The 27,115-nt window shown below is 46.8% G+C and overlaps 1 protein-coding gene across 4 annotated transcripts; it reads right to left on the reverse strand.

Annotated features, from left to right (window-relative positions):
• Nucleotides 1-682: 682 nt before the first annotated feature.
• LOC114251497 (solute carrier family 2, facilitated glucose transporter member 6) lies at nt 683-26,599 on the reverse strand. 4 transcript variants are annotated; one of them, XR_016324759.1, is made up of 10 exons: nt 26,289-26,599; nt 7,957-8,066; nt 7,456-7,575; nt 7,223-7,378; nt 6,607-6,774; nt 5,670-5,802; nt 4,815-5,044; nt 3,896-4,090; nt 3,101-3,326; nt 683-1,029 (listed from the first exon to the last, which is right to left on the reverse strand). XR_016324759.1 is itself a non-coding variant. In XM_028185780.2 (9 exons), the coding sequence occupies exons 1-9, from the start codon at nt 26,353-26,355 to the stop codon at nt 754-756; spliced, it is 1,455 nt and encodes a 484-aa protein (XP_028041581.2). In that variant the 5' UTR covers nt 26,356-26,599; the 3' UTR covers nt 683-753. The 4 variants fall into 4 exon arrangements, 3 of the variants coding, with proteins under 3 accessions (XP_028041581.2, XP_089591806.1, XP_089591807.1); XM_028185780.2 differs by lacking the exon at nt 3,101-3,326; XM_089735680.1 differs by lacking the exons at nt 3,101-3,326; nt 7,223-7,378 and having other exon boundaries at nt 26,289-26,593.
• Nucleotides 26,600-27,115: the final 516 nt, after the last annotated feature.

Here is a 27,115-nt window from a genome sequence, read left to right on the forward strand (position 1 = left end):
TGGTCATAATTTACTTTTGTGAGTGTGTATCTCAGTCAGTTCATCCGAAGCTGTTCATCCCAGCTGTGTGCGGCACTTTATCTTCCCTTCCAGAATGAATCCTCTTTTTTCTCGAGAAAACCCATCTTATAGTAAAGGGTCAAATTCGCTTATGGATATTAATTAGTAATTATTAGTAATACCGGGAGCACAGTTAAGACGACGAAGAGTTCCGAATTATATCCTGGAGAGATCGTCCCTCTCCTGTGTGGAGCTAAATGGAGTAGTTGGTACTTGGGAGCAGTGCTCCTCGCGAGGCAAGACCTGTGCTTTGCGATGTGTGATGAAATGAAATGAAGTTTCAAAGCCAGCAGATAAGGACATTTGTTGTTTGTGTGCACATTACCGACCGGCTCGCGTCAGCCGTTGCTGCGGTGCACGCTGTTCCGCGCCGCTTTCTTCTTCATTACTTAAGTTTCCGGCGCTCTCTTCTGATAATTACGTAACGGATGTAATTCTTAATCGTCGTGAAGATCGACATTCCTCACGCACCACGGTGCTCCAACGGCTGCCCTACAAATTAAGCGGGTTGGATGGCTGGGGAGAGTGTATGCGCGTGCGGGCCGCGTGAGCGAACACTACACTTGCATAAGTCATTAACACTTTTTTGTTTCAAAGCTTTTATATCAAATGTAACAAACTGTTTATAAACTTTTTATATTAATTATTTATTTTATAGATAGTTATAATAATAATGTAGAATTATTAGAATTTCTACTCCTGGATAGATTTCTTGTCAATTACATTTTTTTTCTCTTCTAATTTCTCTTTTTTAGTCTTCAAGTCTTCGTAGATCTCGTCAATTCGTCTTTTTTTTGTTTCGGGAACTACCAGGACCACATAGAGTGCCGTGAGTAAGCACACGCCTCCGAAGAAGTAGAAAGCCGCATAGAGTCCCACCACGTTCGCGACCGGCTTGAAGAACAGCATCTGCAGGAAGGCGGCGAACGAGGACGCCGCCATGGTGGTCGCCATCACCGTGCCGCGGTACTGTCGACACAACGAGAAACTTTGTTAGGTACCGACATAGTTCAGATACAGCGGGCACGAAGCCCCGGCAAACATAGACATTGACATGTACCTAATAAAATAACAAATTATAATATTATACTTAACATTAAAAAATTCATAAAGTTGTTAAAAATGAGCGATGTTACGCGCTACCGGGACAGAACTCTCACCACGGACATACGATAAGTCTGATAGAATTGATCCGATAGCGAAACGAAACTGTTCGCTGTGAAACTAACATTTAGAGGCTTCGTCTCTCCAACTGCGTTATGAGGCAGAGACTAGTCATCATTGTATTTATTCTAAATTTTGGAAGGAATCAAATAAGTTGAATCCGTAGTCGAGTGTCCCAGTGAGTGCCAATACATTTAAGGAACATTTTAGAGTGCAGTCTCCATTGGTAACAGCGAATATTGGTGCGAGTGATATTCGGCTTGGGGAACCAATTACGCGAATCACGGCGAAACAGGTTGCACGGGTGGTGAGAGACACGAAGCCAGGAAAATCTCCTAGTCATGACTCATTGAGTATTGAGCATCTACAACACGCAGGTGTTCACTTGCCCAGAGTGCTTGCCATGTTGTTCATTTTCTGTGTAGGCCATTCATATTCGCCTGAAGCGATGATGAAGACCGCAGTTGTTCCGATAGTTAAGAAAAAAACCGGGGATGTATCCAGTTTGGGTAACTACAGCCCTATATCACTCGCAACAGTCATCGCTAAGGTACTGGATGGTATAATTGATATTCAGTTACGAAGACACGTAAAGCTGCATGATGCCCAGTTCGGCTTTCGACCTGGACTCTCGACTGAAACGGCTATACTGAATCTCAAGCATACTGTCTAGTACTACACAGACATATTTTTTTTAATTGCCCATATGAGTGGACGAGCTCACAGCCCACCTGGTGTTAAATGGTTACTGGAGCCCATAGACATCTACAACATAAATGCGCCACCCACCTTGAGATATAAGTTTAAGGTCTCAGTATAGTTACAACGGCTGCCCCGTCCTTCAAACCGAAACGCATTATTGCTTCACGGCAGAAATAGGCTAAGTGGTGGCACCTACTCGTGCGGACTCACAAGACGTCCTACCTCCTGGAATTACGCAAATTAATTTTTTGCGGGTTTTAATTTTTATTAGACGATGTTAATTAATCCTTCACCGTGGAAGTCAATCGTGAACATTTGTTAAGTGCGTATTTCATTGGTACATTAATTGGTACCCGCCTGCGGGATTCGAACACTGGTGCATCGCTAGATACCAATGCACCGGACGTCTTATCTTTTAAGCCACGACGACGACAGAGGCACTCCTGTCTACGCCTGCTTTTTAGACTTATCTAAAGCGTTTGATCTGGTGGCGTATGACAGGTTGTGGCATAAGTTGTCGAAAGATACAGACTTGATGTTGATCATGAGTTTGTCTCTCTCTTGAATTACTGGTAGGGCAATCAGAGCAACTTTGTGAAGTGGTCGGGGCCGCAATCGGATATGTATGGGCTGGATTGTGGGGTAAGACAGGGTGGCTTGTCATCGCCAAGCCTTTTAATTTATATATTGAACGTCTGATTCGTGTGCCCAGTAATGCCCGTGTCGGCTGTTCCATTGATGGTGTGCTTGCTAATAACATCAGTTATGCAGACGACATGGTGTTGCTGAGCCCATCGATCAAGGCTCTCAGAAAGCTGATTAGGATATGCGAGCGTTATGCGGAGGGACATGGGCTCAGATATAATGCCGTTAAAAGCGAACTGATGGTATTTAAATCAGGCAGAAAAACCTACGAAGCTGTTCAATCAGTGACACTTAGCGGTAGTGTACTTAAACAAGTATCGCAATTCAAGTATCTTGGTCACTGAGACGCTCGCAGACGATGTAGACATGGACAGGGAGCGCAGGGCGTTGTCAATCAGAGGGTAATATGCTGGCCCGTGGGCTCTCGCGGTGTACTGTAGAAGTGAAAGCTACTCTTTTCAGAGCATACTGCCAGTCTTACTACACATGCAGCCTATGGGTTAAGTATGGGGTAGTAATCCTACCATACCCTGCGTGTCCAGTATAACAACGCTTTCAGAGCGCTGATGCGGTGCCGCGTCACTGCGGTGCGTCGGGGATGTATGCGGATGCGCGAATAGATGGCTTCGCACCAATAGCTTCTTTAATCCGCCGCGTGCGAGTTAGTCGCAGCAGCTATCTGCGGCTGTTCGCCTCGCGGATGCATCTGGACTGCCCAATAATGCAACACTGGACACGTGGGCATGTTGAGCACTCTGGATCCAAACCAGCCTTTAGGTAGTTTTGAGATTTCATTTTTATTTTCTGTTTTGTTATTATTTTTTATTTATTTATTCGTAATTGTAGTTATTGTTTTAATCCTGGTATACTATATGACATGTTAATGAATGTAATATGGATGCAAAATCTGAAGTAAATGTAATAAATAAAAATATAAAATAATTATTGGTGCAATTCATATAGTGACGAAATTTCTCACTCTGGACCACACGCGACACATATTCGAGTACCATTATGAAATGAAACAATACTAAACACATCATTATTTTTAATAGTAAATTCATTCTGGAGTAGTCTATATCATTATAAAACAATCTTTAAAGCTCTTAATCTCTTTTAAAATTAATATTTTAAGCAGTCTTATTGTACTCTGCAAAACTGAACTACTCTCTTCACTAAATGGTGAGACAGGTGAGTGATTCCGTCTAAAAAAAAATCTTTTTTTTTAAAACTAAACAGTATTAAAGGCTTTAAATGATAAAGATTTTTCTTTGCAAATATATAAATATAAATATGTACATAGATGTAGTATGTATGTACACACCTTGAATGAGAATATTTCCCCCGTGATGACGACGGAGACTGGCTGCAGTCCTGCCGCGTCACAGAAGATGCAGAGACAGAGCGCGAGCACCGGCAGCGAGGCGGGGGGCTCCGCGCCCAACCGGCGGCACAGGAACCACGTGGCCAGCGCGCACATGCTGGCGCCCGACACCAGCGCCGTCGTCAGCAGCAGCGGCTGCGACACAATGCACGGCGGGTCGTCGAGCCACCGCCACTCCAGCAGGCGCGCTCGCGACGTCGGTGGCGTGTTCTAGTCGCTACCCGCGTCGCTAACACTGGCCAGAGTCGTGTGTCGTTGCTAGTTCACATCCATGACGATCCCAGCCACGATATCTCGTGGCTCTCAATTAGCGGAGCTTTGATGGTATGCTCTTATATCGATCATACTTTATTTATTCATTGGTTAGATGAGTGAACGAACTCACGGCCCATCTGGTCTTAAGTAGTCACTGAAGCCCAAGGATATTAACAACGTGCATAAACGCCGCCACCCACCGTGAGACATGAGCTCTAAGTCTCAATATTACAGTACAACGGCTGCCCCGCGCTTTAAGCTGAAACGTATTACTGCTTCACGGCAGAAATAGGCGGGCTGGTGGTACCCAGTACAACAAGCCCTACCGTCATTGGTCATATGTACAAAAGAATATTAATTATGTAATTAATTAAAATGGAACATACTGGTACATATATGTATACTGGAGAACTTAAATATACACCCTAACACCACGGTTGACCTAATTTTAAATGGTTAAAGCCCACAGATATCACCACGGGAGCGTCGCCTTCCACCGCGCGTCGTCACACACCCGACCCGCGGCAGAACAGAGCGGATGTTATTGAACATTGTTGTAGCTTATAGATTCGGTAAGTTAACGCATGAAGGATGGAGAAGATACCTTCCTGCCGGCCCTCTCGACGATGCTGGAGGCGAGCACGGAGCCGGCGACCTGCACGGCGCCCAGCGCCATGGCCTGCTGGTTGGGGGAGAGCGGGGGCCGCGCTCCGCCCGCCGCCAGCGTGAAGATCTCGCCCGCGAAGTTGAGCACGGGGATGGCGCCGCACACCTCGCGCGCCAGCGCCACTGCCAGCGCGATGCGGAACGCGCGGCTCATCAGCTTGTCCGTCACTGGGTGCATTCGGTGCATTCAGACAGCGAGGGTTGCTTTATCTATCTAGTAGTTTTATATTTGCTTGTGTGGTTTAGTGGACCGCGTGATGTTGAGGAGTTACCGGAGCCCATAGACATGAACAACGTATGAATGCAAAGCCGCCGCCCACCTTGAGACATAAGTTCTAAGTCTGAGTTATATAGTACAACGGTGGCCCGGGTGCATGGAAACAGATTGGCGGCATAATATTATGATTATTGATGTCATAACTTGATGATGAGTGGTGTTTACTCGCAGATGGTCGGCCGTGACCCCGGGAGCACAGTCGCGGAAGCCAATCAAGAAACTCGACCGAACTCAATAACGAGTTCTATTAAACGAATAGCTACCCGAATATGCGTCTTGTTTGGTTCGCTCTATATTACGAATATAACAAATTAGTGGCTTATTTACGGAGCGGCTCTATCGTGTTGCTTACAAACTTGATAGTTTTGAACTCCTAAATTCATCTCCTATTTCATCTTTATGTACGTGCATGTGTTCTCTTTGTGCCACTCTGTGAGTTCGCGCACTGCTCCCACAGACACGGCTACCAGCGGGTGCCCGGACCGGTGCGGTGGGAAGTGCTCCCTAGGTACTCACCGACAGCTTTGAGCACGAACTTGCTGCTCTCTTGGTCCCTCTCCTGCTCGTTTTTGATGAGATCAACCTCATTTAAGACGTGAGGATCGTCCTCCCTCCTGCAACGCAGCCACGCCACCACCCTCACCGCCTCCTACAATCAGGAAGTGAAGGAAGGGCCACGCACTGGCGCGCACATTGCGCAGAGTTGACACGTCGCGGTCGCGTTATGACAATGGCCGACCGTCAACTTGTGGAAGCACGTGTTGTGAAGCACGATTATATTTGCTGATGAATTTAGATTCGTGAACTCTTTGTTTGTTTTATTTCGTATTTATTCTTATCTATAGAATGTACCTACGATTTACAAAGCAACGTTATCGCAAAGTGCTAAAAAATCAAGTACGTACAAACAGGTTTGTTAACTATTCTAATTCATCTTTAAATAATACATTATTACGACGCAAGAACGCGCTGTAAGCTGTAAGCACACATCAGAGTTGGCCATCGTTCCCGACACGCGACCTCCTTAGGGGTTAGCTCTCCCACATCTCTGTGGTCCTGGTAGTTCTGGTGTTGCAACACCGACATGCATTTTTTTTTATTGCTTAGATGGTTGGACGAGCTCACAGCCCACCTGGTGTTAAGTGGTTACTGGAGCCCATAGACATCTACGACGTAAATGCGCCACCCACCTTGAGATATAAGTTCTAAGGTCTCAAGTATAGTTACAACGGCTGCCCCACCCTTCAAACCGAAACGCACTACTGCTTCACGGCAGAAATAGGCAGGGTGGTGGTACCCACCCGCGCGGACTCACAGGAGGTCCTACCACCAGTAAAAATGCATTCAATTGAGACTTCAACTCTAGGTGATGGGCGGCATTCACGCAGTGATGCCCAACTGTAGTGATGCTCGACTACGCTAATAAAAAAATAGTGTTCGTATGTTGGCGTACATCTAGCTTCCCGTGCTTAATGAGGTAGGAAGGAGACTCCGGCATGGCCATGAAGAGCACGAGGTGGAGGGTGGGCAGCGCCAGACACAGCCACAGCACGGCGCGGTACGGGAGCACGTCGCCCACCACGTACAGGAACAGGTTGCCCGCGCAGTGGAACAATGTCACCTGACAAATCGAGATCGTGTATTGTTCGCGTTCACTCTATAGGTAATTAACTACCTACTACTCTTTATACTCGCACTCGTCTTATACCTATAGTGCTACAGATTATGTATAAGCAACGGGGACCAGCTAAGGTGCTCAATGCGTGCTACTTCTGCTGCGGACCTGCCCACAGCCGACGTGCATCGGATCACAAGCACCACACAGTCGACCGCCGAGGACCGGCCACCACTGAGAGCAGATATTTTTGATGTTATGGTCATCGAAAGGTGCTTACTGTGTTGGTCACCAGTCTGCAGATGGCAACCCTAAGAGCACATCCAAGGTGCTGCATGCTAATATGTACAATTAATAAATAAATGCTTTTCTATGTTCGGAGCTAGACACACTGATAGGTCACAGACGGTATAATGGTTTCTATACGTGAACCAGCAAGTGTCCGTGGACTGACCACGCTGCCGAGCAGACCCCGCACGGAGTCCTCGCTGATCTCTTTGGTGTAGAGCGGACAGGTCACGTAGCTGCCCGCCATCGTGATGCCGACGAGGGCGCGCGCCAGCACCAGCGCCCACGTCTCCATAGACGACAGCTTCAGCACCCAGCACAGCTGCACACACAAGTACGGGCGGGTCAACCCTGGGGTCTAGGGTAGCACAGCAGATCGGTTTGTGTATGCGTACTCACGACAGCAACGGAGGAGACGAACAGAAGCGCCGGCTTCCTGCCGACCCTGTCTCCGAGGAAGGCCATGAAGTAGTCTGCCGGCACACACGTGAGGTACGCGGCCGCGCCCATCCACGACACCTGTGTCACACACGTCACACACGTCACACGCGCAACACAGTATACCACTACATATATATATACACACTATATAGAGCGCAGTACGGCGCGGCGGCGTATGTCTGTAAGCTGCGAGTTTGTTGCCGTTGATTCTGGAAGCCTTCACGAGGACGACATTTCGTTTGTTAGCTCGTGACAGCACGTTAAGAAGAGTCGAGAAGCGTGCCTGGCTTGCACTGGCAGGCATCTCGGTCCGGCCTGCTTCTGCCGAGGATCTGTCCTGGTTCCGATATTGGGACGTTCTGCAGCTTAGCCCTCACGCGTTCCCGCGGGAAGAGCGAAAAGAGGTTATACAACTTTTCTACTTACGCAGTCAAAAGCTTATAAAAAAACATGAGTCACCTCTCCGTCGGTGAGGGGCGGGTCTCGCGGTGAGTTCGGGGACTGCAGCAGCAGGGTCATGGGCGACATCCAGCCGATGCTGGCGCCGTACGCGAACACTGGCAGGTTTACTGCAACACACATCGCCCGACGCCGGGCGCTTGAGAACGTCTCGACGAGAACACGAACGGACCGGGACACACTGGCGCAGTCCAACAAACACTATGATGTGTGATGCTATACTATTCAATTCAGAATAATAATCTGACAAGTCGCTCACACACCTTAATGAAATATTTATTTATTTATTTATTACAAGAAGAAACAAAAAGACAATTATAGGCCCTCACCAATTTAAACAAGTTAAAACACTAGAGAAACAAACAAAAGCAATCAGCGGTGGCAAAAAACAACATAAGCAAAAGAAGGAATACACCAATTTAAATGTACACTTATAAATAAAAGTCACAAATAAATAAAAATCAATTGTGGTGCACACCACCGCCACGTGGCCCCGCACCCTCGCACCCCCGCACCCTCGCGCCATCGCGCCCTCAGTCCCCTCAACGCCCAGGAAAAATCGAGCACGACACGTAATAATAATAATAATAATAATATAGCCTTTTATTCAGATCCATATTACAACTATATGACTAAATATAATATTGAAAACTTGAATTTTATTTAAACCTTAATCTAGCCTATAATTTGAATTTTTCTTATTTTCTGCAGATCTGTTTGCCAATCGACAAAGGCCTCCTCCAACCTTTTCCACTCATGTCTTTCTTGAGCCACTCTGTTCCACGTGACGCCTGCCACTTGTCTTATGTCATCATTTAATTCTATAAGATTTTCTTCATTCTTCAGCGTGAGTACGTTAAGGGCTGCGACGTTTATTTTTGTGTCTTTGTAGTTGTTTTTTTTTTGTATTGTTGGAGGGTTGTGGTCTTTATCCCCCACGAGGACCAGTCGGCTTGGGGGAAGAGGTATTTCTTCTGTTTGTTTGTTTTCATAGTTTGTTTGGATTTTCCGTTTACCGGTTAATTGCTATTTTTTATTGAGTGTAGGTTTGTTGGTAAATGAGTTCGATCTAGGTCGCATTGCATCAAAGGCATTTATCCTGCTAACTTTCGCAAAGCATAGTGTTTGCTGTTTTCTGGGTTGCCTTTTGGAAGGTGACGGTGAGATAGTTGGTTCCCTTTTCCTTTTTTCAGTGTTGGATTCTTTTACTACTAATTTGTCGTAAATCAGAAAAGCTATATTTCCCTTTTCTCTCTCTTCCTTCAACCGTGGTAGCAGTGCTTTTCTTTTCTCCAAAATTTCCTTCGAGTAATCCTCCGATACATAAATGTTCTTTAAGCTCTTTCTATTCTTCATAATTTCATCTTTTCTCCAAGCGTTTATAAAGGAACATAGCACCGGCCTTGATTTATTCTGAACTATATTTTTTCCCAAGCGGTATAATTTGTTTATTTCGGATTGCTCTATGTTTATATTTAGAGCATCTTTGAAGGTCATCTTGACATTATTAAATAGCTCCAATATTGAGTTTTCCCCTTCTTCTAGCCCGAAAATAATTATGTTGTTACTTTTCTTTTCTCTTTTCAAATATTCCATCTCTTTCTCTAGGTCGCTAACTTTTTGTTTTAGTTGTTCGTTTTTTTCAATGATAGGAGTAAGTTTTTCATCCATCCTATCCATTAACTTTTTAGTAAGTGATTCAGTTAGTTCAGCTGTTTGTTTTTGCATTTCCATCTTCATATTATCAAATAACAGTTGGAATTGTTTCTCCATATTTTTGTGTAGTAACGTGGAATGGAACGCAGTATAGTAGGTGACACTACTTTTCATGCACCGGCAACACTAGAACCAATGCCAACCCAACAAACTGACATTTAGTATTTTGTTTTTTTTTGTTTTTTTAGTTGTAGGGTAGATTAATATTTGGCAGGTTTTGTGAAAGTTGTTGTGGATTTTTCTTCTGCAGTTTTCTGAACAGATCCTGTTAATATTCCAAAGATTTATTTCTTCTGCGTCCCTCGAAGCACCAATTAAGTGGTTTTTAATAGTATTTACGACTAAACCAAATTTATCTACTATTTTTTTAAATACGATTTGTTACAAATAGAATCAGTGATGTTTACACTTCAACGACCGGCACGACACGTGATAGAGGAATAAAATAGGTCAATATCTAACAACCTTTTTTTTTTTTTTTTTTTTTTTTCGGGTAGAGGGCCGAACCTCCTACGAGGTCCCCGCGCAAAAGGGGCGCGCGGGGTATGTGAGACTCTACGATCTGCATGGTGTTGTGAGCAGACCGCGGGCCCAAGGATTTTAGAGCCCACCCACTAAACGACTCCTCTGCACTCTTACACCCGACGTCCGATCCCCTCCGAGGTCAGAACCCGGATGAGGTAGGGGGGCTACCGCGGTCAACACTACAACCAGACGGCGCGGCTCACCCCAAGGACGCCCAGCCGACGGAGCCTTCGAGGCGAATCGAAGGCTCTGAAACGTCGGCCGTCTCGGTACGGCAGCCCGTCGGGCCGCCCAGACGGTGCCGCTGGTGTCCCGGAATACCCCGCTGGATCAGAACCAGCCTGCCGGGTCGGGACGCGATACACCGTCGACCGGTCGCTCTAATCACTCCACGGCAGCGCGCTAGAGTGCTGGTAGCGCGCCGCGCGGCCTCACCCCCTCAGGTCGCCCCTTGACCTTCACCGGGGGGAGGCCGCCACCTACAGGGGCCGGGACGTACGGGCGTATTCCCGCCTCCGGCCCCCGGCTCGACGGCGACGGATCGGTGCGGAAAGGGAAGAGCTCTCCCTCTCTCGCTCCGCCGCCTCCTTCTGCGAGATGGTGGACTCGCAGAAGTCGAGCATCGCCTTCCAGGACGCGTCGCTGCCGAGCATCGTAGCCACGACGCGCGGCAGCGAGAGGTCCTCTCCTATGACCGCGACGAGGGCGGCGCGTTGCTCGTCGAATCCAGAGCAACGCGCCAATGTATGTTCCGCTGTGTCTTCCTCGTCGCGGTCCGCGCAGTGGTGGCACTGCGCCGTCGGTTCCCTTCCGGCTATCTTAAATAGGTACCGGCCAAAACACCCATGGCCGGTCAACATCTGCGTCAGCCGGAAGGTGAGGCATCCGCGGTCGCGGCCCACCCAGTCCGCGAGAACCGGGCGGACCGCCTCGACGGTTCGGAGGCCGGCCGACGGGTCCGCCAAGCGGCGAGACCACGCCTCCAGCACGGACCGCCGAGAGTGGAGCCTCCGCGCTCGAACTACACCTTCGCTGGGGCGCCCTTCCCCCCTAGAGCGGAGGTCGCTACGCCACCGGTAATCGGCAGCGAGCGCCTCCGCCTCCAGGTCCCAGGGTGGCGCCCCGGCGAGCAAGCACGCCGCCTCGAAGGAGACGGTGCGGTATCCTCGGATCGCCCTGACCGCGATCGCGCGCTGCGGACGTCGCAGCGCGGCGACGTTCTGGCGGGTCAGGGCGTGAATATCTAACAACCTGCCGAGTCTTTTTTTTTTTTATTGCTTAGATGGATGGACGAGCTCACAGCCCACCTGATGTTAAGTGGTTACTGGAGCCCATAGACATCTACAACGTAAATGCACCACCCACCTCGAGATATAAGTTCTAAGGTCTCAGTATAGTTACGACGGCTACCCCACCCTTCGAACCGAAACGCATTACTTTTTTTTTTTTTTTTTTTTTTATGATTGAAGAATTACTGGTGGCCCGGAGGCCTTTCCAGTTTCACCAGGACAGGTGGGCGAGCAAAGGCTCAGCCAGGAGGGGTGGGATTTGCTAACAGCTACCCGAGCGCCTCCGAAGGAGACCTAACAGCTCAAGAGCAGCTGCTTCGCGAATGAATCTACTACCGGGTCGGAATCGCGACCCGCTGAGAAGATCCGGCGAGAAACTCAGCGAGCTGATTCATGGGTTAGGTTGCACGGCGAACTCTTTGTCGAGTTCGACGAGTACGGTTACCGAGGTCCCTAAGCCTGCTCCTAGAGCTGAAGGCGTCTAGTGCGAAGGTTATTGGATCTGATGGATCCGTAAGGACGTGTCTAGGGCGTCGACGGTGACTGGCTCCTGCATGATCAGGATTCGGGGAGTAGTCAGCGGCGGCTACGATAAGGCGATTATCATGACGCATAGCCTTATCGAAGTACCGTTCCGACGCTGACTTCATGTATTTCTGTATAGATTCGAGGCCCAGGTCGTCGTGTAGGTCAACGTTCCTCACGAACCACGGAGCTCCGACGGCTAACCTGCAAAAGCGGGATTGTAGAGATTGAAGGGTGTCTATGTGCGTGCGGGCCGCGTGAGCGAACACCACACTCGCGTAAGTCATGACGGGCCTTATGCAAGTTTTGTAAAGTGTCACCTTGTTCCGAAGGGACATTTTACTCCGCTTACAAATCATGGGGTAGAGTCTACCGAGAATAAACGCGGCACGGTCACGGACTGATTTTATATGCGGGCGGAATGTCATCGATGCATCCAGGGTAACGCCCAGGTACTTGACCTTCCTGGCCCAGGGTATGGATTGACTAAAGAGAGTAATCGGGGGTGTGAGATTCCTCCTCCTAATACGGGAGGAAATCCGTGTGGAGCTTCCCCTCTGAAAGAGCACCGCAGTACTTTTCGCTGGGTTGATGTCTATGCGCCATTTTCGGAACCACTGTCCTAGGGCTAGGGCTGCGCTCTGAAGCTTCTTCGCGATTAGGGACTTGTTTCTACTGGAATAGTAAACAGTCGTGTCGTCGGCGAATAAAGCTAAATGGGTCGGCGGCGACCGGGGAATATCGTTAACGAATAAGCTAAATAGGAGGGGTGAGAGGACAGAGCCTTGCGGGACTCCAGCTGTGAGAGGTCGTGGGGAGGAGCGGGTTCCCTCGACTCGATATCGAAAAGAGCGGTTCGACAAGAAGTCCCGTATGATGAGCACGAGACTATCCGGCACGCCCATGTTGAATAGTTTGAAAATCAAACCGTTGTGCCAGACTTTGTCGAACGCTTTTGCGACGTCGAAGAAGAGAGCTCCCGTGTATAACGGTTTTGGTCGATTAAGCCCCACAAGAATGTGCTCCGTGAGGCGGTGCACCTATTGAACGCATGAGTGATTTGTACGGAATCCGAATTGTTCATCGATGAGAATGCCCTTGGATGAGACGAAGTCTCTGAGGCGTTTGTAGAGCAGACGCTCATACAGTTTGCCTAGAGACATGAGGAGGCTAATCGGGCGGTAGCTCGTCGGATGATTTTTTGGTTTACCGGGTTTATGTATGCCGATAACGTCCGTTTCTTTCCACACCGCGGGAAAGATACAGTTCGCCATAGCGGCATTGAAAATAGATGCCAACATCACGATGAGTTGGACGGGTAGAAGTTTAATAACGCGGTTGGATATACCGTCGGAACCGGGAGCCTTGCGAGGACGTAGGTCTTTGATCAAGTCTTTAACTTCCATCGGGGTGACGGGTGGTAACACATCAGAGGGTGGCAAGGAGGCTCTGCGTTCTACCTCACTGTCTACTAATTCTACATGCACAGGGTCCACGGATTGAGTGCTGGGCGTGCACTGGGTTTGCAATGTATCGGCCAGCAGCTCTGCTTTTTCGTCATCATCGAACGCCGTGAGTCGGCCTGAGGGGCCTACGAGGGGGGGCATAGTTACTACCGTATCCGATTTGAGAGTACGAGCTAAGCGGTAGTAAGACCTTTGGGAGGGCGCGAGTCCTTCTAAGAAATCAGACCATCTGGCATCTCGGACTTCGGCGATGCGAGACTTTACGTCGCGTTGTAGGGCACGCATTCGAATACGATTTTCCGCGGTAGGATACCTGTCGTAGGCGCGTATCGAGGCGTTCTTAGCTCTAAGGAGTTCCCTAATATCGTCGGACAATTTGAAGCGGTGAAGGAAGTCCTCCGCTACAACTTGTTTCGATGACCTATCTAATGTCGAGGTGATGTGTGACGTTAAGATGTCTATGGCTTCAGCGGTATCCTGAGGAGACGGGGTAGAGTCCGGGCTAAACGGTAGCGATGGTGGATCAGATTCAGCCAGGCTGATGCCCAGCGTGTGCCAATCCACCACAGTCCTCGTGACGGGAACGGAATCGGGAGCGCGACCGAGCTTCATAACGACGGGACGGTGGTCTGAATCTAACTCTGAAACTACTTCGATCGAGTGTAAGCGCAGAGTTACGTTTTTTAATAACGCTATGTCGAGTATATCCGGGCGATGCGCGATATTTAGCGGGTAGTGAGTCGGGATTAGCGGAGCGACGATATCGAAGGCGAGATTATCGACTAACGCGTCAAGCCGCCTGCCATTCGGGGTTGTGGTGTGTGAGTTCCACCTAATGTGTTTACAATTTAGGTCGCCCGCCAGAATGACAGAGCTCCCCATGCCGAGCAGCGCCTCGATATCACTGCTTAGAACGATCTTATCCGGTGGAAGATAAACGGACGCGATAACGATCGGCGCGTGTCCCGTCAGTGAGATTCGGCACACTGATGCTTCGATATTAGCGAGCGCGGGAGGATCGAGTGGGACGCAATGCAGGGCTCTTCTATAGTAAATGACGGTACCACCACCACGAGCAGAGAGCCTGTCGTTCCTGACCATGTTATAGTTCGCGATTTTAGGGTCACGGCGCGCGGGCTTAAGTAGGGTCTCCTGCACTAAAAAGATATCAATTTGATGGTCACGCAAAAAGTCAGAAACCTGATCACGCTGATTTGCGAGACCGTAAGCGTTAAAAAATCCTATCGTTACGGATAGGGGCTTTATTCTACTTATATACGCCATTGATTACCGGCGGAGTGAGGGGAGGACGTACGTATTTAATGACGCGTATACGTCGGCGTATTCTTGCACAACGGCGATAAAGTGTTGTGCAGTGGAGGCAGCGCGAATGGCGTCGCCCAAAGCGTTAACGCGCTCAAAGTTGATCGACTGAAAGAAGTCGATCGCTAAAGCGAGATTGTCGGACGCGGTCGGAGGGCAAGTCGCGGGAGAGGGACGAGTCGCGGGGGCGGGACGAATCGCGGAGGAGGGAGTTGTAGCCGTGTTCATGTACGGCAGCGGTTTCGCCCAGGCCGAGACACTGGGCACCGGCGCCGGAACGAACGCTGGCTTAGCCTGCGACGCAGAGGGTGCCGAGGCTTTGATGTCTGGGCCGAAAGCTCGGAGGCGGTTTTGGCGGGCGACGCGGCGATTTATTTTCGGGGCTCGGGGGCATCCGCGGTAATTTGCGGGGTGACCCTGTGTTCGACACAGGACGCAGCTAGGCGGTTCTGTCGCGGTTTTTTGGTCGCGAGCGCAGAGGGCCGTGGCGTGATCGCCTAAGCACTTGACGCATCGGGGGCGCGCGTGACAGTTACGGGAAGAGTGCCCGTATAATTGGCAGTTATGGCACTGGCTAGGTGTGCCTTTCTTGTGTGGGGTTTCGACTGCGATTCCGGAAAGGCTACAGACCGTTCGGATGTTGAATATTTGCTTACCCTCGGGGGTAGGCTGGAGGGCGACGAGAACCATATTATATGGCTCCCTTCCGCGGCCTGTGTGCATGCGGTGTACGGAGTTAACCGGTAGGCCTTGTTCGAGAAGGTCGGCCTTGACGAGCTCGGCATCCAACTCTTTAGGGATGCCACGTATAACGGCACGGAGTTCGCGCTCCTCCTGGAGCGTATATGTGTGGAAACTTATACGCTCCTTACGGAGGTAAGAAGAGAGGGCCCTATGGTCGTCGGATGTTCGAACCTTAATTTGAATGCCGTTCGCGAGGTTACGGGCATTCGTAAAATTGATATTTTTGGCCTTAAGGGCCAGGGAAACTCGTTCCCAAGCTGCCTTCTCTTGAAGGATTACCGGGGGAGGGGTCTGGGCTTTATTTTGTGCCACCGGACGAGGCGACGGAGTGGCACGGGCTGGAGGCGCAACGGGAGTCTGAGGGCGGGGGCGCGACGCGTTCGCGGCTTTGCTAATTTTAGCGGCCGCGGGAGCTCGAGACTCCGCGGCACGCTTCTTACCCTTTTGCACCAGGGTGAATCCATCCGTCGATGAGGCGGGAGCGAGGTCGACCTCCATCTCCGAGTCAGAGTCGGAGGACGAGGAGGCGGGCGCAGGCGACCTACGAGCAAGTGTAGGTGTTTTAGAGGGCGCGACGGAGGCCGCGGATGATCGCTCAGCTGGAACGGTGACCACGGCGGACGACGCAGCAGTTTTACTCGCCAGTATAGGCGACGCGGGAACGGCAGGCACGACGGAGGCTGCGGTGCTCGATGCAGAAGCTTTGCACGCAGGTACAGGCGACGCAGGAGCAGCGAGCTCGGTGGAGTCCACGAGAGGGCTCGCAGTGTGATCGGCCTTGAAGGCCTGAAACTCGGAAGTGAGCTTTGGGTAGCGAAGCCGGAGAAATTCCGCAAATACAGCGTCCATGATGTCTACGTGCCCAGGTGGGGCTACCCTGGGTCTTAGAAAACACTCGCCTTGCGGCGAGGCCCCAACTTCTCGGACCTGAGCGGTTCTATTGAACACAGGTGGCGATGCGGCACGATTACTGCAGGACAAAGAAAAATCACAACAAAACGGAAATAACAAAAAGAAACAAAACAATTAAACACTTCCAGGAAGACAGTTTGTCGGCAGATGTACCACGAACACAGAAATAACAAAAGGAAACAAAACAAATAAAAACTTCCAGGAAGAGCACTTAGTCGGCAGATGTACCACGAACACAGGCCGCGCGAACAATGGCCGGGCTAACAAAAGCCGGACGAACAAAGGCCGGGCGATCGAGTGGTCGATGAGCACGTCCGCGCGTGACGGGTGCCTCTATCGGAATGGAACGCATTACTGCTTCATGGCGGAAATAGGCAGGGTGGTGGTACCTACCCGTGCGGACTCCCAAGAGGTCCTACCACCAGTGATTACTTACGCAAATTATAATTTTGCGGGTTTGATTTTTATTACACGATGTTATTCCTTCACCGTGGAAGTCAATCGTGAACATTTGTTGAGTACGTATTTCATTAGAAAAATTGGTACCCGCCTGCGGGATTCGAACACCGGTGCATCGCTTCAACACGAATGCACCGGACGTCTTATCCTTTAGGCCACGACGACTTCAAGCACCGGACGTCTTATCCTTTAGGTTGTTCTCTGTTGAGGTTACCATCGACACGTAAAAAGAATGAGTTTAACTTATAAAGTACCACTAATTATAGGCATAGGTCGTATCATAATTATTAGAGTTATAGGCAATATTGAATTTAAAACAGAGGTAGTTCATAAATTTACGTTGAATTTTTTCAATTCGTTCTATATAGATACAATGATATGGAATAGTCTAAAAGTGGTTCAACAATAATAAAAGACTTAATTGCGCTTTCTGTACAATATTAAGAAAACAACATTTAATGCCTTTTATTTTCCACAAAATATTTTATTCCGTATTCTTGAATTAAATAACACTGAACTCGTCTTTTTTCTCAATGACACCATCTTAACACCAGGTGGGCTGTGAGCTCGTCCACCCATCTAAGCAACAAAAAAATAAAAAAATGGGTTTGAAATGTATTTTTTTTATTTGTATGGATTATATATTTTATATTTATTTGTATATATTTAAATGTATTTTTCTAATCTTCAATCACTTCTGGAATAAAAGCAGGAAATGTATTATAATATGAAATGGGCTAGACTCCTTCTTTTTATGTCTTATTCTTCTTAGTCTGATCTTGCATATTGATTGCGACTATTTTTATTCGATTTTAAATGGACCAATCCTTAACTCATCTAATTTTCTCCTATTTAGTTTGTGACAATTTTCGACATATCCCATATCTTGTCTTTTAAAATTAGGTTTATTTTTTATTTTTATCTATTAATATTTTATTATATTCATGTGACTGAATTGTTCTTTCTAACGCAATATTTCTGTCTCTAATCCAGTTATCTGATTCTTTCTTTAATTTTTTTTTTTTGGGCCTCCTACGAGGTCCCCGTGCCTAGGGGCGCGCGCGGGGTATGTGGAACTGGTTCGCGACTTCGAGTCCGCGGGCCCAAGGATGTTTTCAGGGACCACCCACTAAACGACTCCCCTGCACTCTTACACCCGACGTCCGATCCCCTCCGAGGCCAGAACCCGGATGAGCTAGGGGGGTTACGGAGCTAGGGATGAGGTAGGGAATCGAAGGCTCTGAAACGTCGGCCGTCTCGGTACGGCAGCCCGTCAGGCCGCCCAGACAGTGCCGCTGGTGTCCCGGAATACCCCGCTGGACCAGAACCAGCCTGCCGGGTCGGGACGCGATACACCGCCAACCGGTCGCTCTTTATCACATGGATACTCCTTGACGGCGCGCTAGAGTGCTGGTAGGGCGCCGTGCGGCCTCTACCCTCTCGGGTCGCCCCATGACCTTCACCGGGGGGAGGCCGCCACCTACAGGGGCCGGGACGTGCGGGCGTAATCCCTCCTCTGGCCCCCGGCTCGACGGCGACGGATCGGTGCGGAAAGGGAAGAATTCTCCCTCTCTTATTATTATTGTTGATTTTGTTTTAGGCTTAAATTGTAGTTATTGTTTTTATTTAATTCTAGTATAAATGAAATGTTAATGAGTGTAATATGGATGCAAAATGTGATGTAAATGAAATAATTAAATAAAATTGGTCAGAGTAAGACAAATATATGTCCGTAATGAGACAGCCACAAACAGACGAACAACGAGCTAAGAGAACAATAGCGACAAAAGGCGAGGCGCCGCGCTCTTACTGAATAACAACATGTGTTATAATACAAGCCTTTGGACTTCGTTTATAATTAATAAGTGTACATAATTCACGTTCAGTGTCACGTGAATTTGCAACAAAAAGGAGCTATAGAAACTAATGCAAAGTACAAAAAGTAATAATAAGACACAAAGTAAGTCAATTTGTTTAAATCTGCCTCTGTATGTACCACAATAACCGCGGAAGAGTCAGACCTTCGCACATGGATCTTACAGAACTTAACCCATATGTAGGTACTTAATTTTTTGCTTTTGGCACATGCTTTCACTGTTGTTATAGAAATATCACAATACTTTACATTGTAATGGATGACCAGTAGGTACGGGAGAAACTCTTCTTTAGAGAAGCGATGTAAATCAAGTTACCGATTATAGATTTATTGAAGTTCACATGTTAAATTATAATTAGCTTTATTTATTTATTTATTTATTTATAACTTCTTATACTAGAAAGTATAAAGGCGGACTTAATGCCATAGGCATTCTCTAACAGTCTACCTTAGGGGAGTGCAGAGATGAACCTTGGTAGGTGTAGTGTGAAGGTGATATTACTTAAACATATGTGTATATACTATAAGATACATAATTCTTTATGTATTAAAAATAATAGAATGTTCATAAAATAAACGAAAGCGAAACCTTTGCATCTAATAACCATGATAACGTAGAAGCTGAAGGTAAGCATGCAAACATGCCAGATGCTTAGCCCGCCACCGAGCATCAATATGTATGTAAGTATCTATAAAGCCTTTTTTTTCCACAGGAGAAAGTCGGTATGTGGGAGTTGAACCTCACTAAAAACTCCTGCCGCTTACAGCCGACGCCCTACTCCGAACCGGGCCGGAACCCAGTCGGAACTATTGAGACGGCGGGACAGGGTTTACACAGAGCATATTACATCCATCCCGCCGTCTCCCAGACGCCGGACCGGCGGCCGCCAGCAACATGACCGCCGGTTCCCTTAGTCGACGGGCCGGGAGCCCGCATTGATGGTGCCGCGCTATACCTTCCCCCGGAGCGGTCGGGGGAACGCGACCTACCACGCCACCTCACGCCTAGGCTCCTTCCCGCACAAAGCGGGTGAAGCCCGAAGCTCGTAGGGGGCCGGGTTACGGACGGGACCCCGGTCCCGATCCCCTGCTCCGCGGCGGCGGATTTCTGCGAAGTCAGGAGAGCTTTGCCTCACTCGCCCCGCCGCCTTCTTCTGCGAGATGGTGCACTCGCAGAAGTTGAGCATAGCCTTCCAGGACTCGTCACCGCCAAGCATCGACGCCACGACGCCAGGCAGCGACAATTCCGGTCCTATCTTTGCGACCAGGATACGGCGCTGCACCTCCCAAGCGGGGCAGACAGCGAGCGTATGCTCCGCCGTGTCCAGCTAGTGTCCACAATGGTGGCACCTCGTCGTTGGCTCAGCTCCTACCCGGTGCAGGTACTTCCCGAAGCATCCGTGCCCAGTCAGCACCTGCACCAGACGGAAGGTGAGGCGTTCTCGGCCACGATTCACCCAGTCATCAAAGTCTGGGTAAACCGCCTCGACGGTCCGTAGACCCCACGTAAGGTTGGCCAACCGCCTCGACCACGATTCGAATTTATAAGGCCTATAACGCACTAGCGGCTGGCGACGATGCGGCGTGACGCACATCAATGCTTACAATATGAGCGTTCTAGGGCTTAGGGTTAGACACCCCACTGTTTATGTAATCCCCGGCACGTAACTTGGCAAGAGTCGTTAGATGCGCACAAGTCATCGAGATATTATGTACTACGTGCACAAGTCGTTTTTAGGTCTCTTTGGTTGTCAACCGGGACGCGGGGAAAGACGTAGCACCGTTCCGATTCCGCGCGGTTGGTGCCTCAGTAGACCCTTGCCGCCCGCACCGCGTCTACGTTCCGTTCGCTCCCGACTACACTTGCGTCTACTAAAGTTGTAGGTACCCTTTGTTAATATTAAGTTTTTGTTACGAATGTTATTATTTTAAATTTGTTTGTAATGCCAGGACCAAATACCGATGACCATATACCTAGTCGATTCAGTCACTGAGCGTTTTATTATTTACGCTAGTGACGACAGCGACGAGAGTTACGTCGAGGATGAGGGGCCAACTCCTTTCACCAGCTCAGGTGCTACCATAAATTTAATCCCTTGTATTAAATTAGCACTATTAGAAAATGATAGTGACGACGGCGACACATAATTTTTAATATTAAGTATATATTTTTAAATAAACTTCTTAACTTTTAATTGTATTTTATTTATAGCACCGAATACACTTCACGAATTCCTCTCTTTTCTTTAACTTTCTTCTAAACACACAGGTTTAAAAAAAAATATGGCAAAAAAAATTAAATAACTATTTTAGAAGATGTCGAAAAGTGTGTTGTCCGAGTTTGAAGTGAATACACGAGTTATACGCAAATATTTCTGCCATATTCTTAGAGAGTTTCATTCATTTCAGAGTGTGGACCACGCCAAAAAAATCGCAACTTAGTTCAAAATTTCTCTTCTCAGTCGGAAACTCCTGTCAGAGTAGTCGTGGTTGCGCTGACGATGTATATGCAGAAGCACTCGTTAGGTCGCTCATCCTCCCGAGGACCGCTCTCCAGGCAATGCGCTTCCGGGTCTGGTGCAGAACAGCGCATAAAAATTAAGATTTCGCATGAACAAGGCGTCACAGGTGAAGATAGGCCGAGAAGCGAAGCGCTCGCGTTGTGCAGTGCAATACGCAATAAGTCGCTACAAAGAGACCGGTTCCGATGAAAACAGGCCAAGAACAGGCAGAAAAATAGTCACTACCGGTCGCGATGACCGATTTTTGATTAGGCAGTCCCTGCAGGACCGAAGATAAATAGCTGTTAACCTCGCTGCCTGTATGTATATCTGAAGCAAAAGGCAGCTTTAAAAGGTTGCAATGCAAGGAAGAAGCCGTGGCTCTCGGAACTCAACATGAAAATTGCTTGGAGTGGGCCCTCAAACATAAAGATTAAACAGTGGAAGATTGGTCTAACATGTTATGGTCAGACGAAGCTAACTTTGAAGTTAGGTTATTTACTCTTGTTTTACATTAAAATAACACAATATCTTTAAAAATTAATTCTGTAATGAAAATAATGAATTTATAAATTTAACCTTGTCTCTATACAGGAACTCCCGGTGTAACCTATGTCAGGCGCCGAGTGGGCGAAGAATATATCCCAGAATGTGTAGTGCCCACTGTTAAACACAGTTGAGGCTCGCTTATGAGTGGCATGGCTGCCGACGGGGTGGGTGAAATGGTGTTGTGTGAGAGGCGAATGAAGAGTGAAAAATACACTAAGGAAACAACTCCGTCGATAACTAGGATGTTCGGCGATACAAACAGTGTCGAAATAAAATTCCAGCAAGACAATGCCACTTGCCACAGTATAAAATTGCCGTTTTATTGTAATGGGTACTTCAAATTGACATAGAACCCTCATGGCTTGCGATTTTTGAGTAAAACTTTTTCAAATGGTACCTATGAGGTTCTTCTTTTAAAAAACGTGCAACATTCGATCATCGACTTTTAGTTGTTTTCTTTATTCATCTTAGACAAGAAAGATGGACACCGAAAATTCGAGTAATTTTGAATACGAGCTCCGAGGCGGAACTAACGCTGCTTTTTTTTTTCTACCTAAGCTGATATCCTTGAGAGGCTATTTCAGCGTAACCGTGGCTAGTAGGTGAGCTCACGGGGCTCAAACCTGACGACGATACTAACACGGACCCTAGCAAGAGCCGTGCTTCGCAGAATCTACCACCGGATCGGAAACGCGACCCACTGAGAAGATCCGGCGAGAAACTCAGTGGGCTGTGTCTGAGAGTTAATTTACTCGTCAAGCCCTTCGTCGCAAGCGACGGGTTCGACGAGAACGGTGACCGGTGCTTGAGGTACCTAAAAGCACCGTTAGTGGATCGGGAGGATCCGAGATGACGTGTTTTGGGCGACGTCGACTGCTTTCCATTCTGTCCGCAAGATCGGGAATGTAGTTACCGGCGGCCACGATGAGAGGGTTCTCGTGTCGTGCCGCTTTATCGAAGTGGCGCATGGACGCCGACTGCAGATACTTACTGATGGACTCTAAGTCCAGGTCGTCATGGAGGTCGACGTTCCTGACGAACCACGGGGCTCCGACGGCTATCCTGCAAAAACGGGATTGGATAATTTGAAATGATTTTAGGTGAGTGCGGGCCGCGTGAGCGAACACTACACTTGCATATGTCATGACGGGGCGTATGCAAGTTTTGTAGAGTGTCACCTTATTCCTAAGGGACATTTTACTTCGCCTGCATATCATCGGGTAGAGACGTCCTAGAATGAAGGCGGCACGGTCGCGTACAGTCTTGATGTGAGGGCGGAATGTCATCCTACTGTCGAGGGTGACGCCTAAATATTTGACCTTCGGGGCCCACGGTATGGGCTGGTCGAACATCGTGATTGGGCGAATGGCGGAGGCTGAGGTGTCGACGCGCTTAGTCGGGAGAGGGATGCTCAGCGTGGTGTTCGGAGGGCGACCCCTTTTGAAGAGCACCGCTGTGCTTTTCGTGGGGTTGATGTCGAGAACGCTGCAGAAACAGCTCGCAATATCAATGTTGCGTTTAGAGAGAGGGGTGCTAATGAACGCACCGTGCGATATTGGTATAAACGCTTTCGTGATGGAAATTTTGATTTGAAGAACGAACCACGTGGAAGACCGCCCACACATGTGAATAACAATGAATTGAAAGAGATGGCGGAGCGATGCGAGCCAAACTACCCAGGAATTAGCGGCATGGTTTAACGTTACCTTACCAACAATATAGAATCATTTGCGTTAAATCAATAAAATAAAAATATGAACAATGGGTGCCTCGTGATTTGACTGATTTGCAGAAAGAAACGTTGCCTTGTTGAATCGATACAGAAATGAAAGAATATTGGATCGAATTGTGATATGTGATGAAAAATGGATTCTTACTCCGAATTCCGAATATTGATAGCAAAACTTGCAGTGAAACAGTCCCGACTCATGAATCGATCTTCACCATTATTGCTCCATGATAACGCGAGACCTCATACAGCACGAGAAACCCTTTTAACTCTACAGGAACTGCAATTAGAAACCATTCGTCCCCCTCCGTATCCTCCAGACCTTGCTCCAACGGACTACCATTTTTTTCGCGATTTTGACAATTTTCTACGTGATAAAAAGTTTTCTTCCTAGGAGGCAGTACAAACACAGTGCTTTCACACAGTTTGTAGAGTCTAGATCACCTGAGTTCTATCGCAAAGGCATAAATGATCTGCCTATTAGATGGCAGCAACGTATATAAATAATAATTTTATTGATAAATATTTTGATTAAATAAATATGTTAAATGAAAAAAAAAACGAATTTCAATTTTTCATACTTTAACCCCTAATATATTGTCAAAGGAATGACACAAGAGGATTTCTTTAAATATAAATGATTAGTTGAACTTGCTAAAAACCGGGATAAGGATACCGCTGGCATCAAAGTTTCTTGTTCAGAAATAAAACAAATTATTTGTTAAACTCCAAAATCCTGAAATTATGAAAATGAAATGTGAGTTTTATGAAGAAGTTAATACGAATGCAAATTACAGAAAGGGAAGGCAGAACAGAAGGGCTCAGAGTGAAAGCAACCAAGTATTACCGGTGCTAACGCGGCTATAAAATGCTCTATTTTCGATTTATAGAAATGAGTATGAAGACTTGATAAGTCTTTGTAACGGCAATAACATATGACGACATTGACGTCGTTTTTATAAAAAAATACGTCTTAGGCATTTTATCGACTTATTTACTTTAAAATATTATTAACAAGTCCTTTTGTTTGATAAAACTGGTTGAGTTCATTAAATATATCCATGTTAACAATGCAAATTTAACTGGTATACATTTTATCATCATTTTATTATCAAAAAATTTTCACATAATAACAGCAAACAAATTATAATGTTGAATTTAAAAATACGATTTATTTAATAAAGTTTAACATTTTCTGTCGGAGTAGATTAAGTATGTTTTTGATGATACAGACATATGTATTTTATTATTAAAAATTTATTAAAAACATAGCTTTTTACTTTATGATACTATTATGATTATTTCTCTTTCAATTCTTCCGGAACAAAAGGCTTAAAATAAGGTCGGCCACTACACGTGAAGCGGTTAAGACGAGGGTTCGAGAACTGTTTCTCAGAGAGTTAGCAGAGTCATCTAATTGATAATAATATTTATTTATATATATATTTTACGAAGAAATATAAACCGTTTATAAGAAAGCCCGCTCGTTCGAATTTAGGTGCTTACTCTCCCTTAAACAGAATCCTTTGGGACTACAATAATGTCCACGGTAGCGCGGTGTCCGTCAATGTTCCTTCGGAGTTGTCCGATTGCGCTGAACTAAGTGAAATAGATGTTTTTTCTAATTATAATTTTTTTATAAAAATTTATTTTCCATTTATTTATTATAGAAAAAAAAGAACACAATATTCCTAACCTAAAAGTACATGTTATTATCCGCAACATGCTTCGTCAGATTACAGAAATAATTTTTCTAATTGTCTCACAACTTACAGGAAAAATCTGTCGCGGATCATCTCCCAATTAAATATAAATTAATCTTAAGCAACGAATGAAATGTAATCAAATCTTAGTTGTATTTTTTTTTTGTTTGTTGTTAATGCACTGTCGATTGCACCTATAATTGAGGTGACATCTGCCATGAACTTTTGTCAATTGTTCAATGTTTTGTATTGATGATCACTTTGTTGGTGCAACCTAATAAATAAATAAATATATGCATATGCATATATTTATTTAAGTACGAGTATTTGTATCTATAAATATTATGTATGCTATAAACATATGTGTTTACACATATGTTTACACATAAACTTTGATGCCAGCGGTATCCTTATCCCGGTTTTTAGCAAGTTCAACTAATCATTTATATTTAAAGAAATCCTCTTGTGTCATTCCTTTGACAATATATTAGGGGTTAAAGTATGAAAAATTGAAATTCGTTTTTTTTTTCATTTAACATATTTATTTAATCAAAATATTTATCAATAAAATTATTATTTATATATGTGTTTACACATATGTTTATAGTAAGTAATATCACTATCACACTACACCTACCAAGGTTCATCTCTGCACTCCCCTAAGGTAGACTGTCAGAGAACGCCTACGGCATTAAGTTCGCCTTTATACTGTTTAGTATATAAAGTTATAAATAAATAAAGAGTTAAAAGATTAATTATAAATTATTTCGAAAACTACTCAATATTATCTTAAATCAACTAAAGACGTATTTGCAGATTAATTTTATCTATGATGTCTCTTAAGGACATCTTCATCTAGCATTGATTTAGCATCTCTTAACAAAACAGTTTTTACGTTCTTGTAAAGTTCGAGTTTTTCACTTGCGTCCTTTTTCTACGCATGGTGCGATATCGATATGCACACTCAATGCACATATTCAATATATATCAGATACAAAATGTTATAAGTACTTACTGAGCACCGCGCACAGGATCTGGTTGATCTTGCTGCCTTCGCGGAAGAAAAAGTAATAGGACTTCATGATGAGCGAGAAGGAGTGCGTGAAGTCGAATGTGGCAGTATTGACAGCGGTCAGAGGGAGTACGTTCGCGGCAGGAGGGCCAGCGTGCCGCGGCACACGGGGGGCAGGTTGCGCGAGAGTGCCGACTGCGGACCGACTGCGGCCCCGCGACGGCGCCCCGGCCCGCTATATACCGAGCTGCGGGCACTCGGCGGAGCGCGGGCGGCGACACCAGCGGCGACCACTCGCCACACACGGGCGCGCGAGGGTGCCGCGGGGCGCCTTGTCAGCCCGCACGGATCAGTACGACGCCCTGCCTCTGTCTGCGGTTAAGCAGCAGTGCATTTCAATCGGAAGGTCAGGGCCGCCGTTTTACAACAAAACTGAGACTTAGAGCTCATGTTTGAAGGCGGATGGCGATTCTACGTTGTTGATGTCCACGGGCTCCGTTAACCACTTAACGTCACACGGGCCATGAGTTTGTTCATCCATGTAGGCAATATTTTTAATATTATAAATTGGAAAATGTTTGTTTTTCCTTCTTTCACGTCAACGCTAAACAACGGATTAACAAAAAAATTAAGTTATAATTTAGGGGCTGAAGAATGACAATGGTTACTTTTTATCTCGGAAAAATATATCATACTTTAGGTTATATTAGAGGTCCTACCATCATTTTTACTGGTAGTAGGACCTCTCGTGAGTCCGCAAGGGTAGGTACCACCACCCTGCCTATTTCTGCCGTGAAGCAATAATGCGTTTCGGTTTGAAGGGTGGGGCA

The sequence above is a fragment of the Bombyx mandarina genome, chromosome 20 (genome assembly GCF_030267445.1).
Source record: "Bombyx mandarina strain Sakado chromosome 20, ASM3026744v2".
NCBI lineage: Eukaryota > Metazoa > Arthropoda > Insecta > Lepidoptera > Bombycidae > Bombyx > Bombyx mandarina.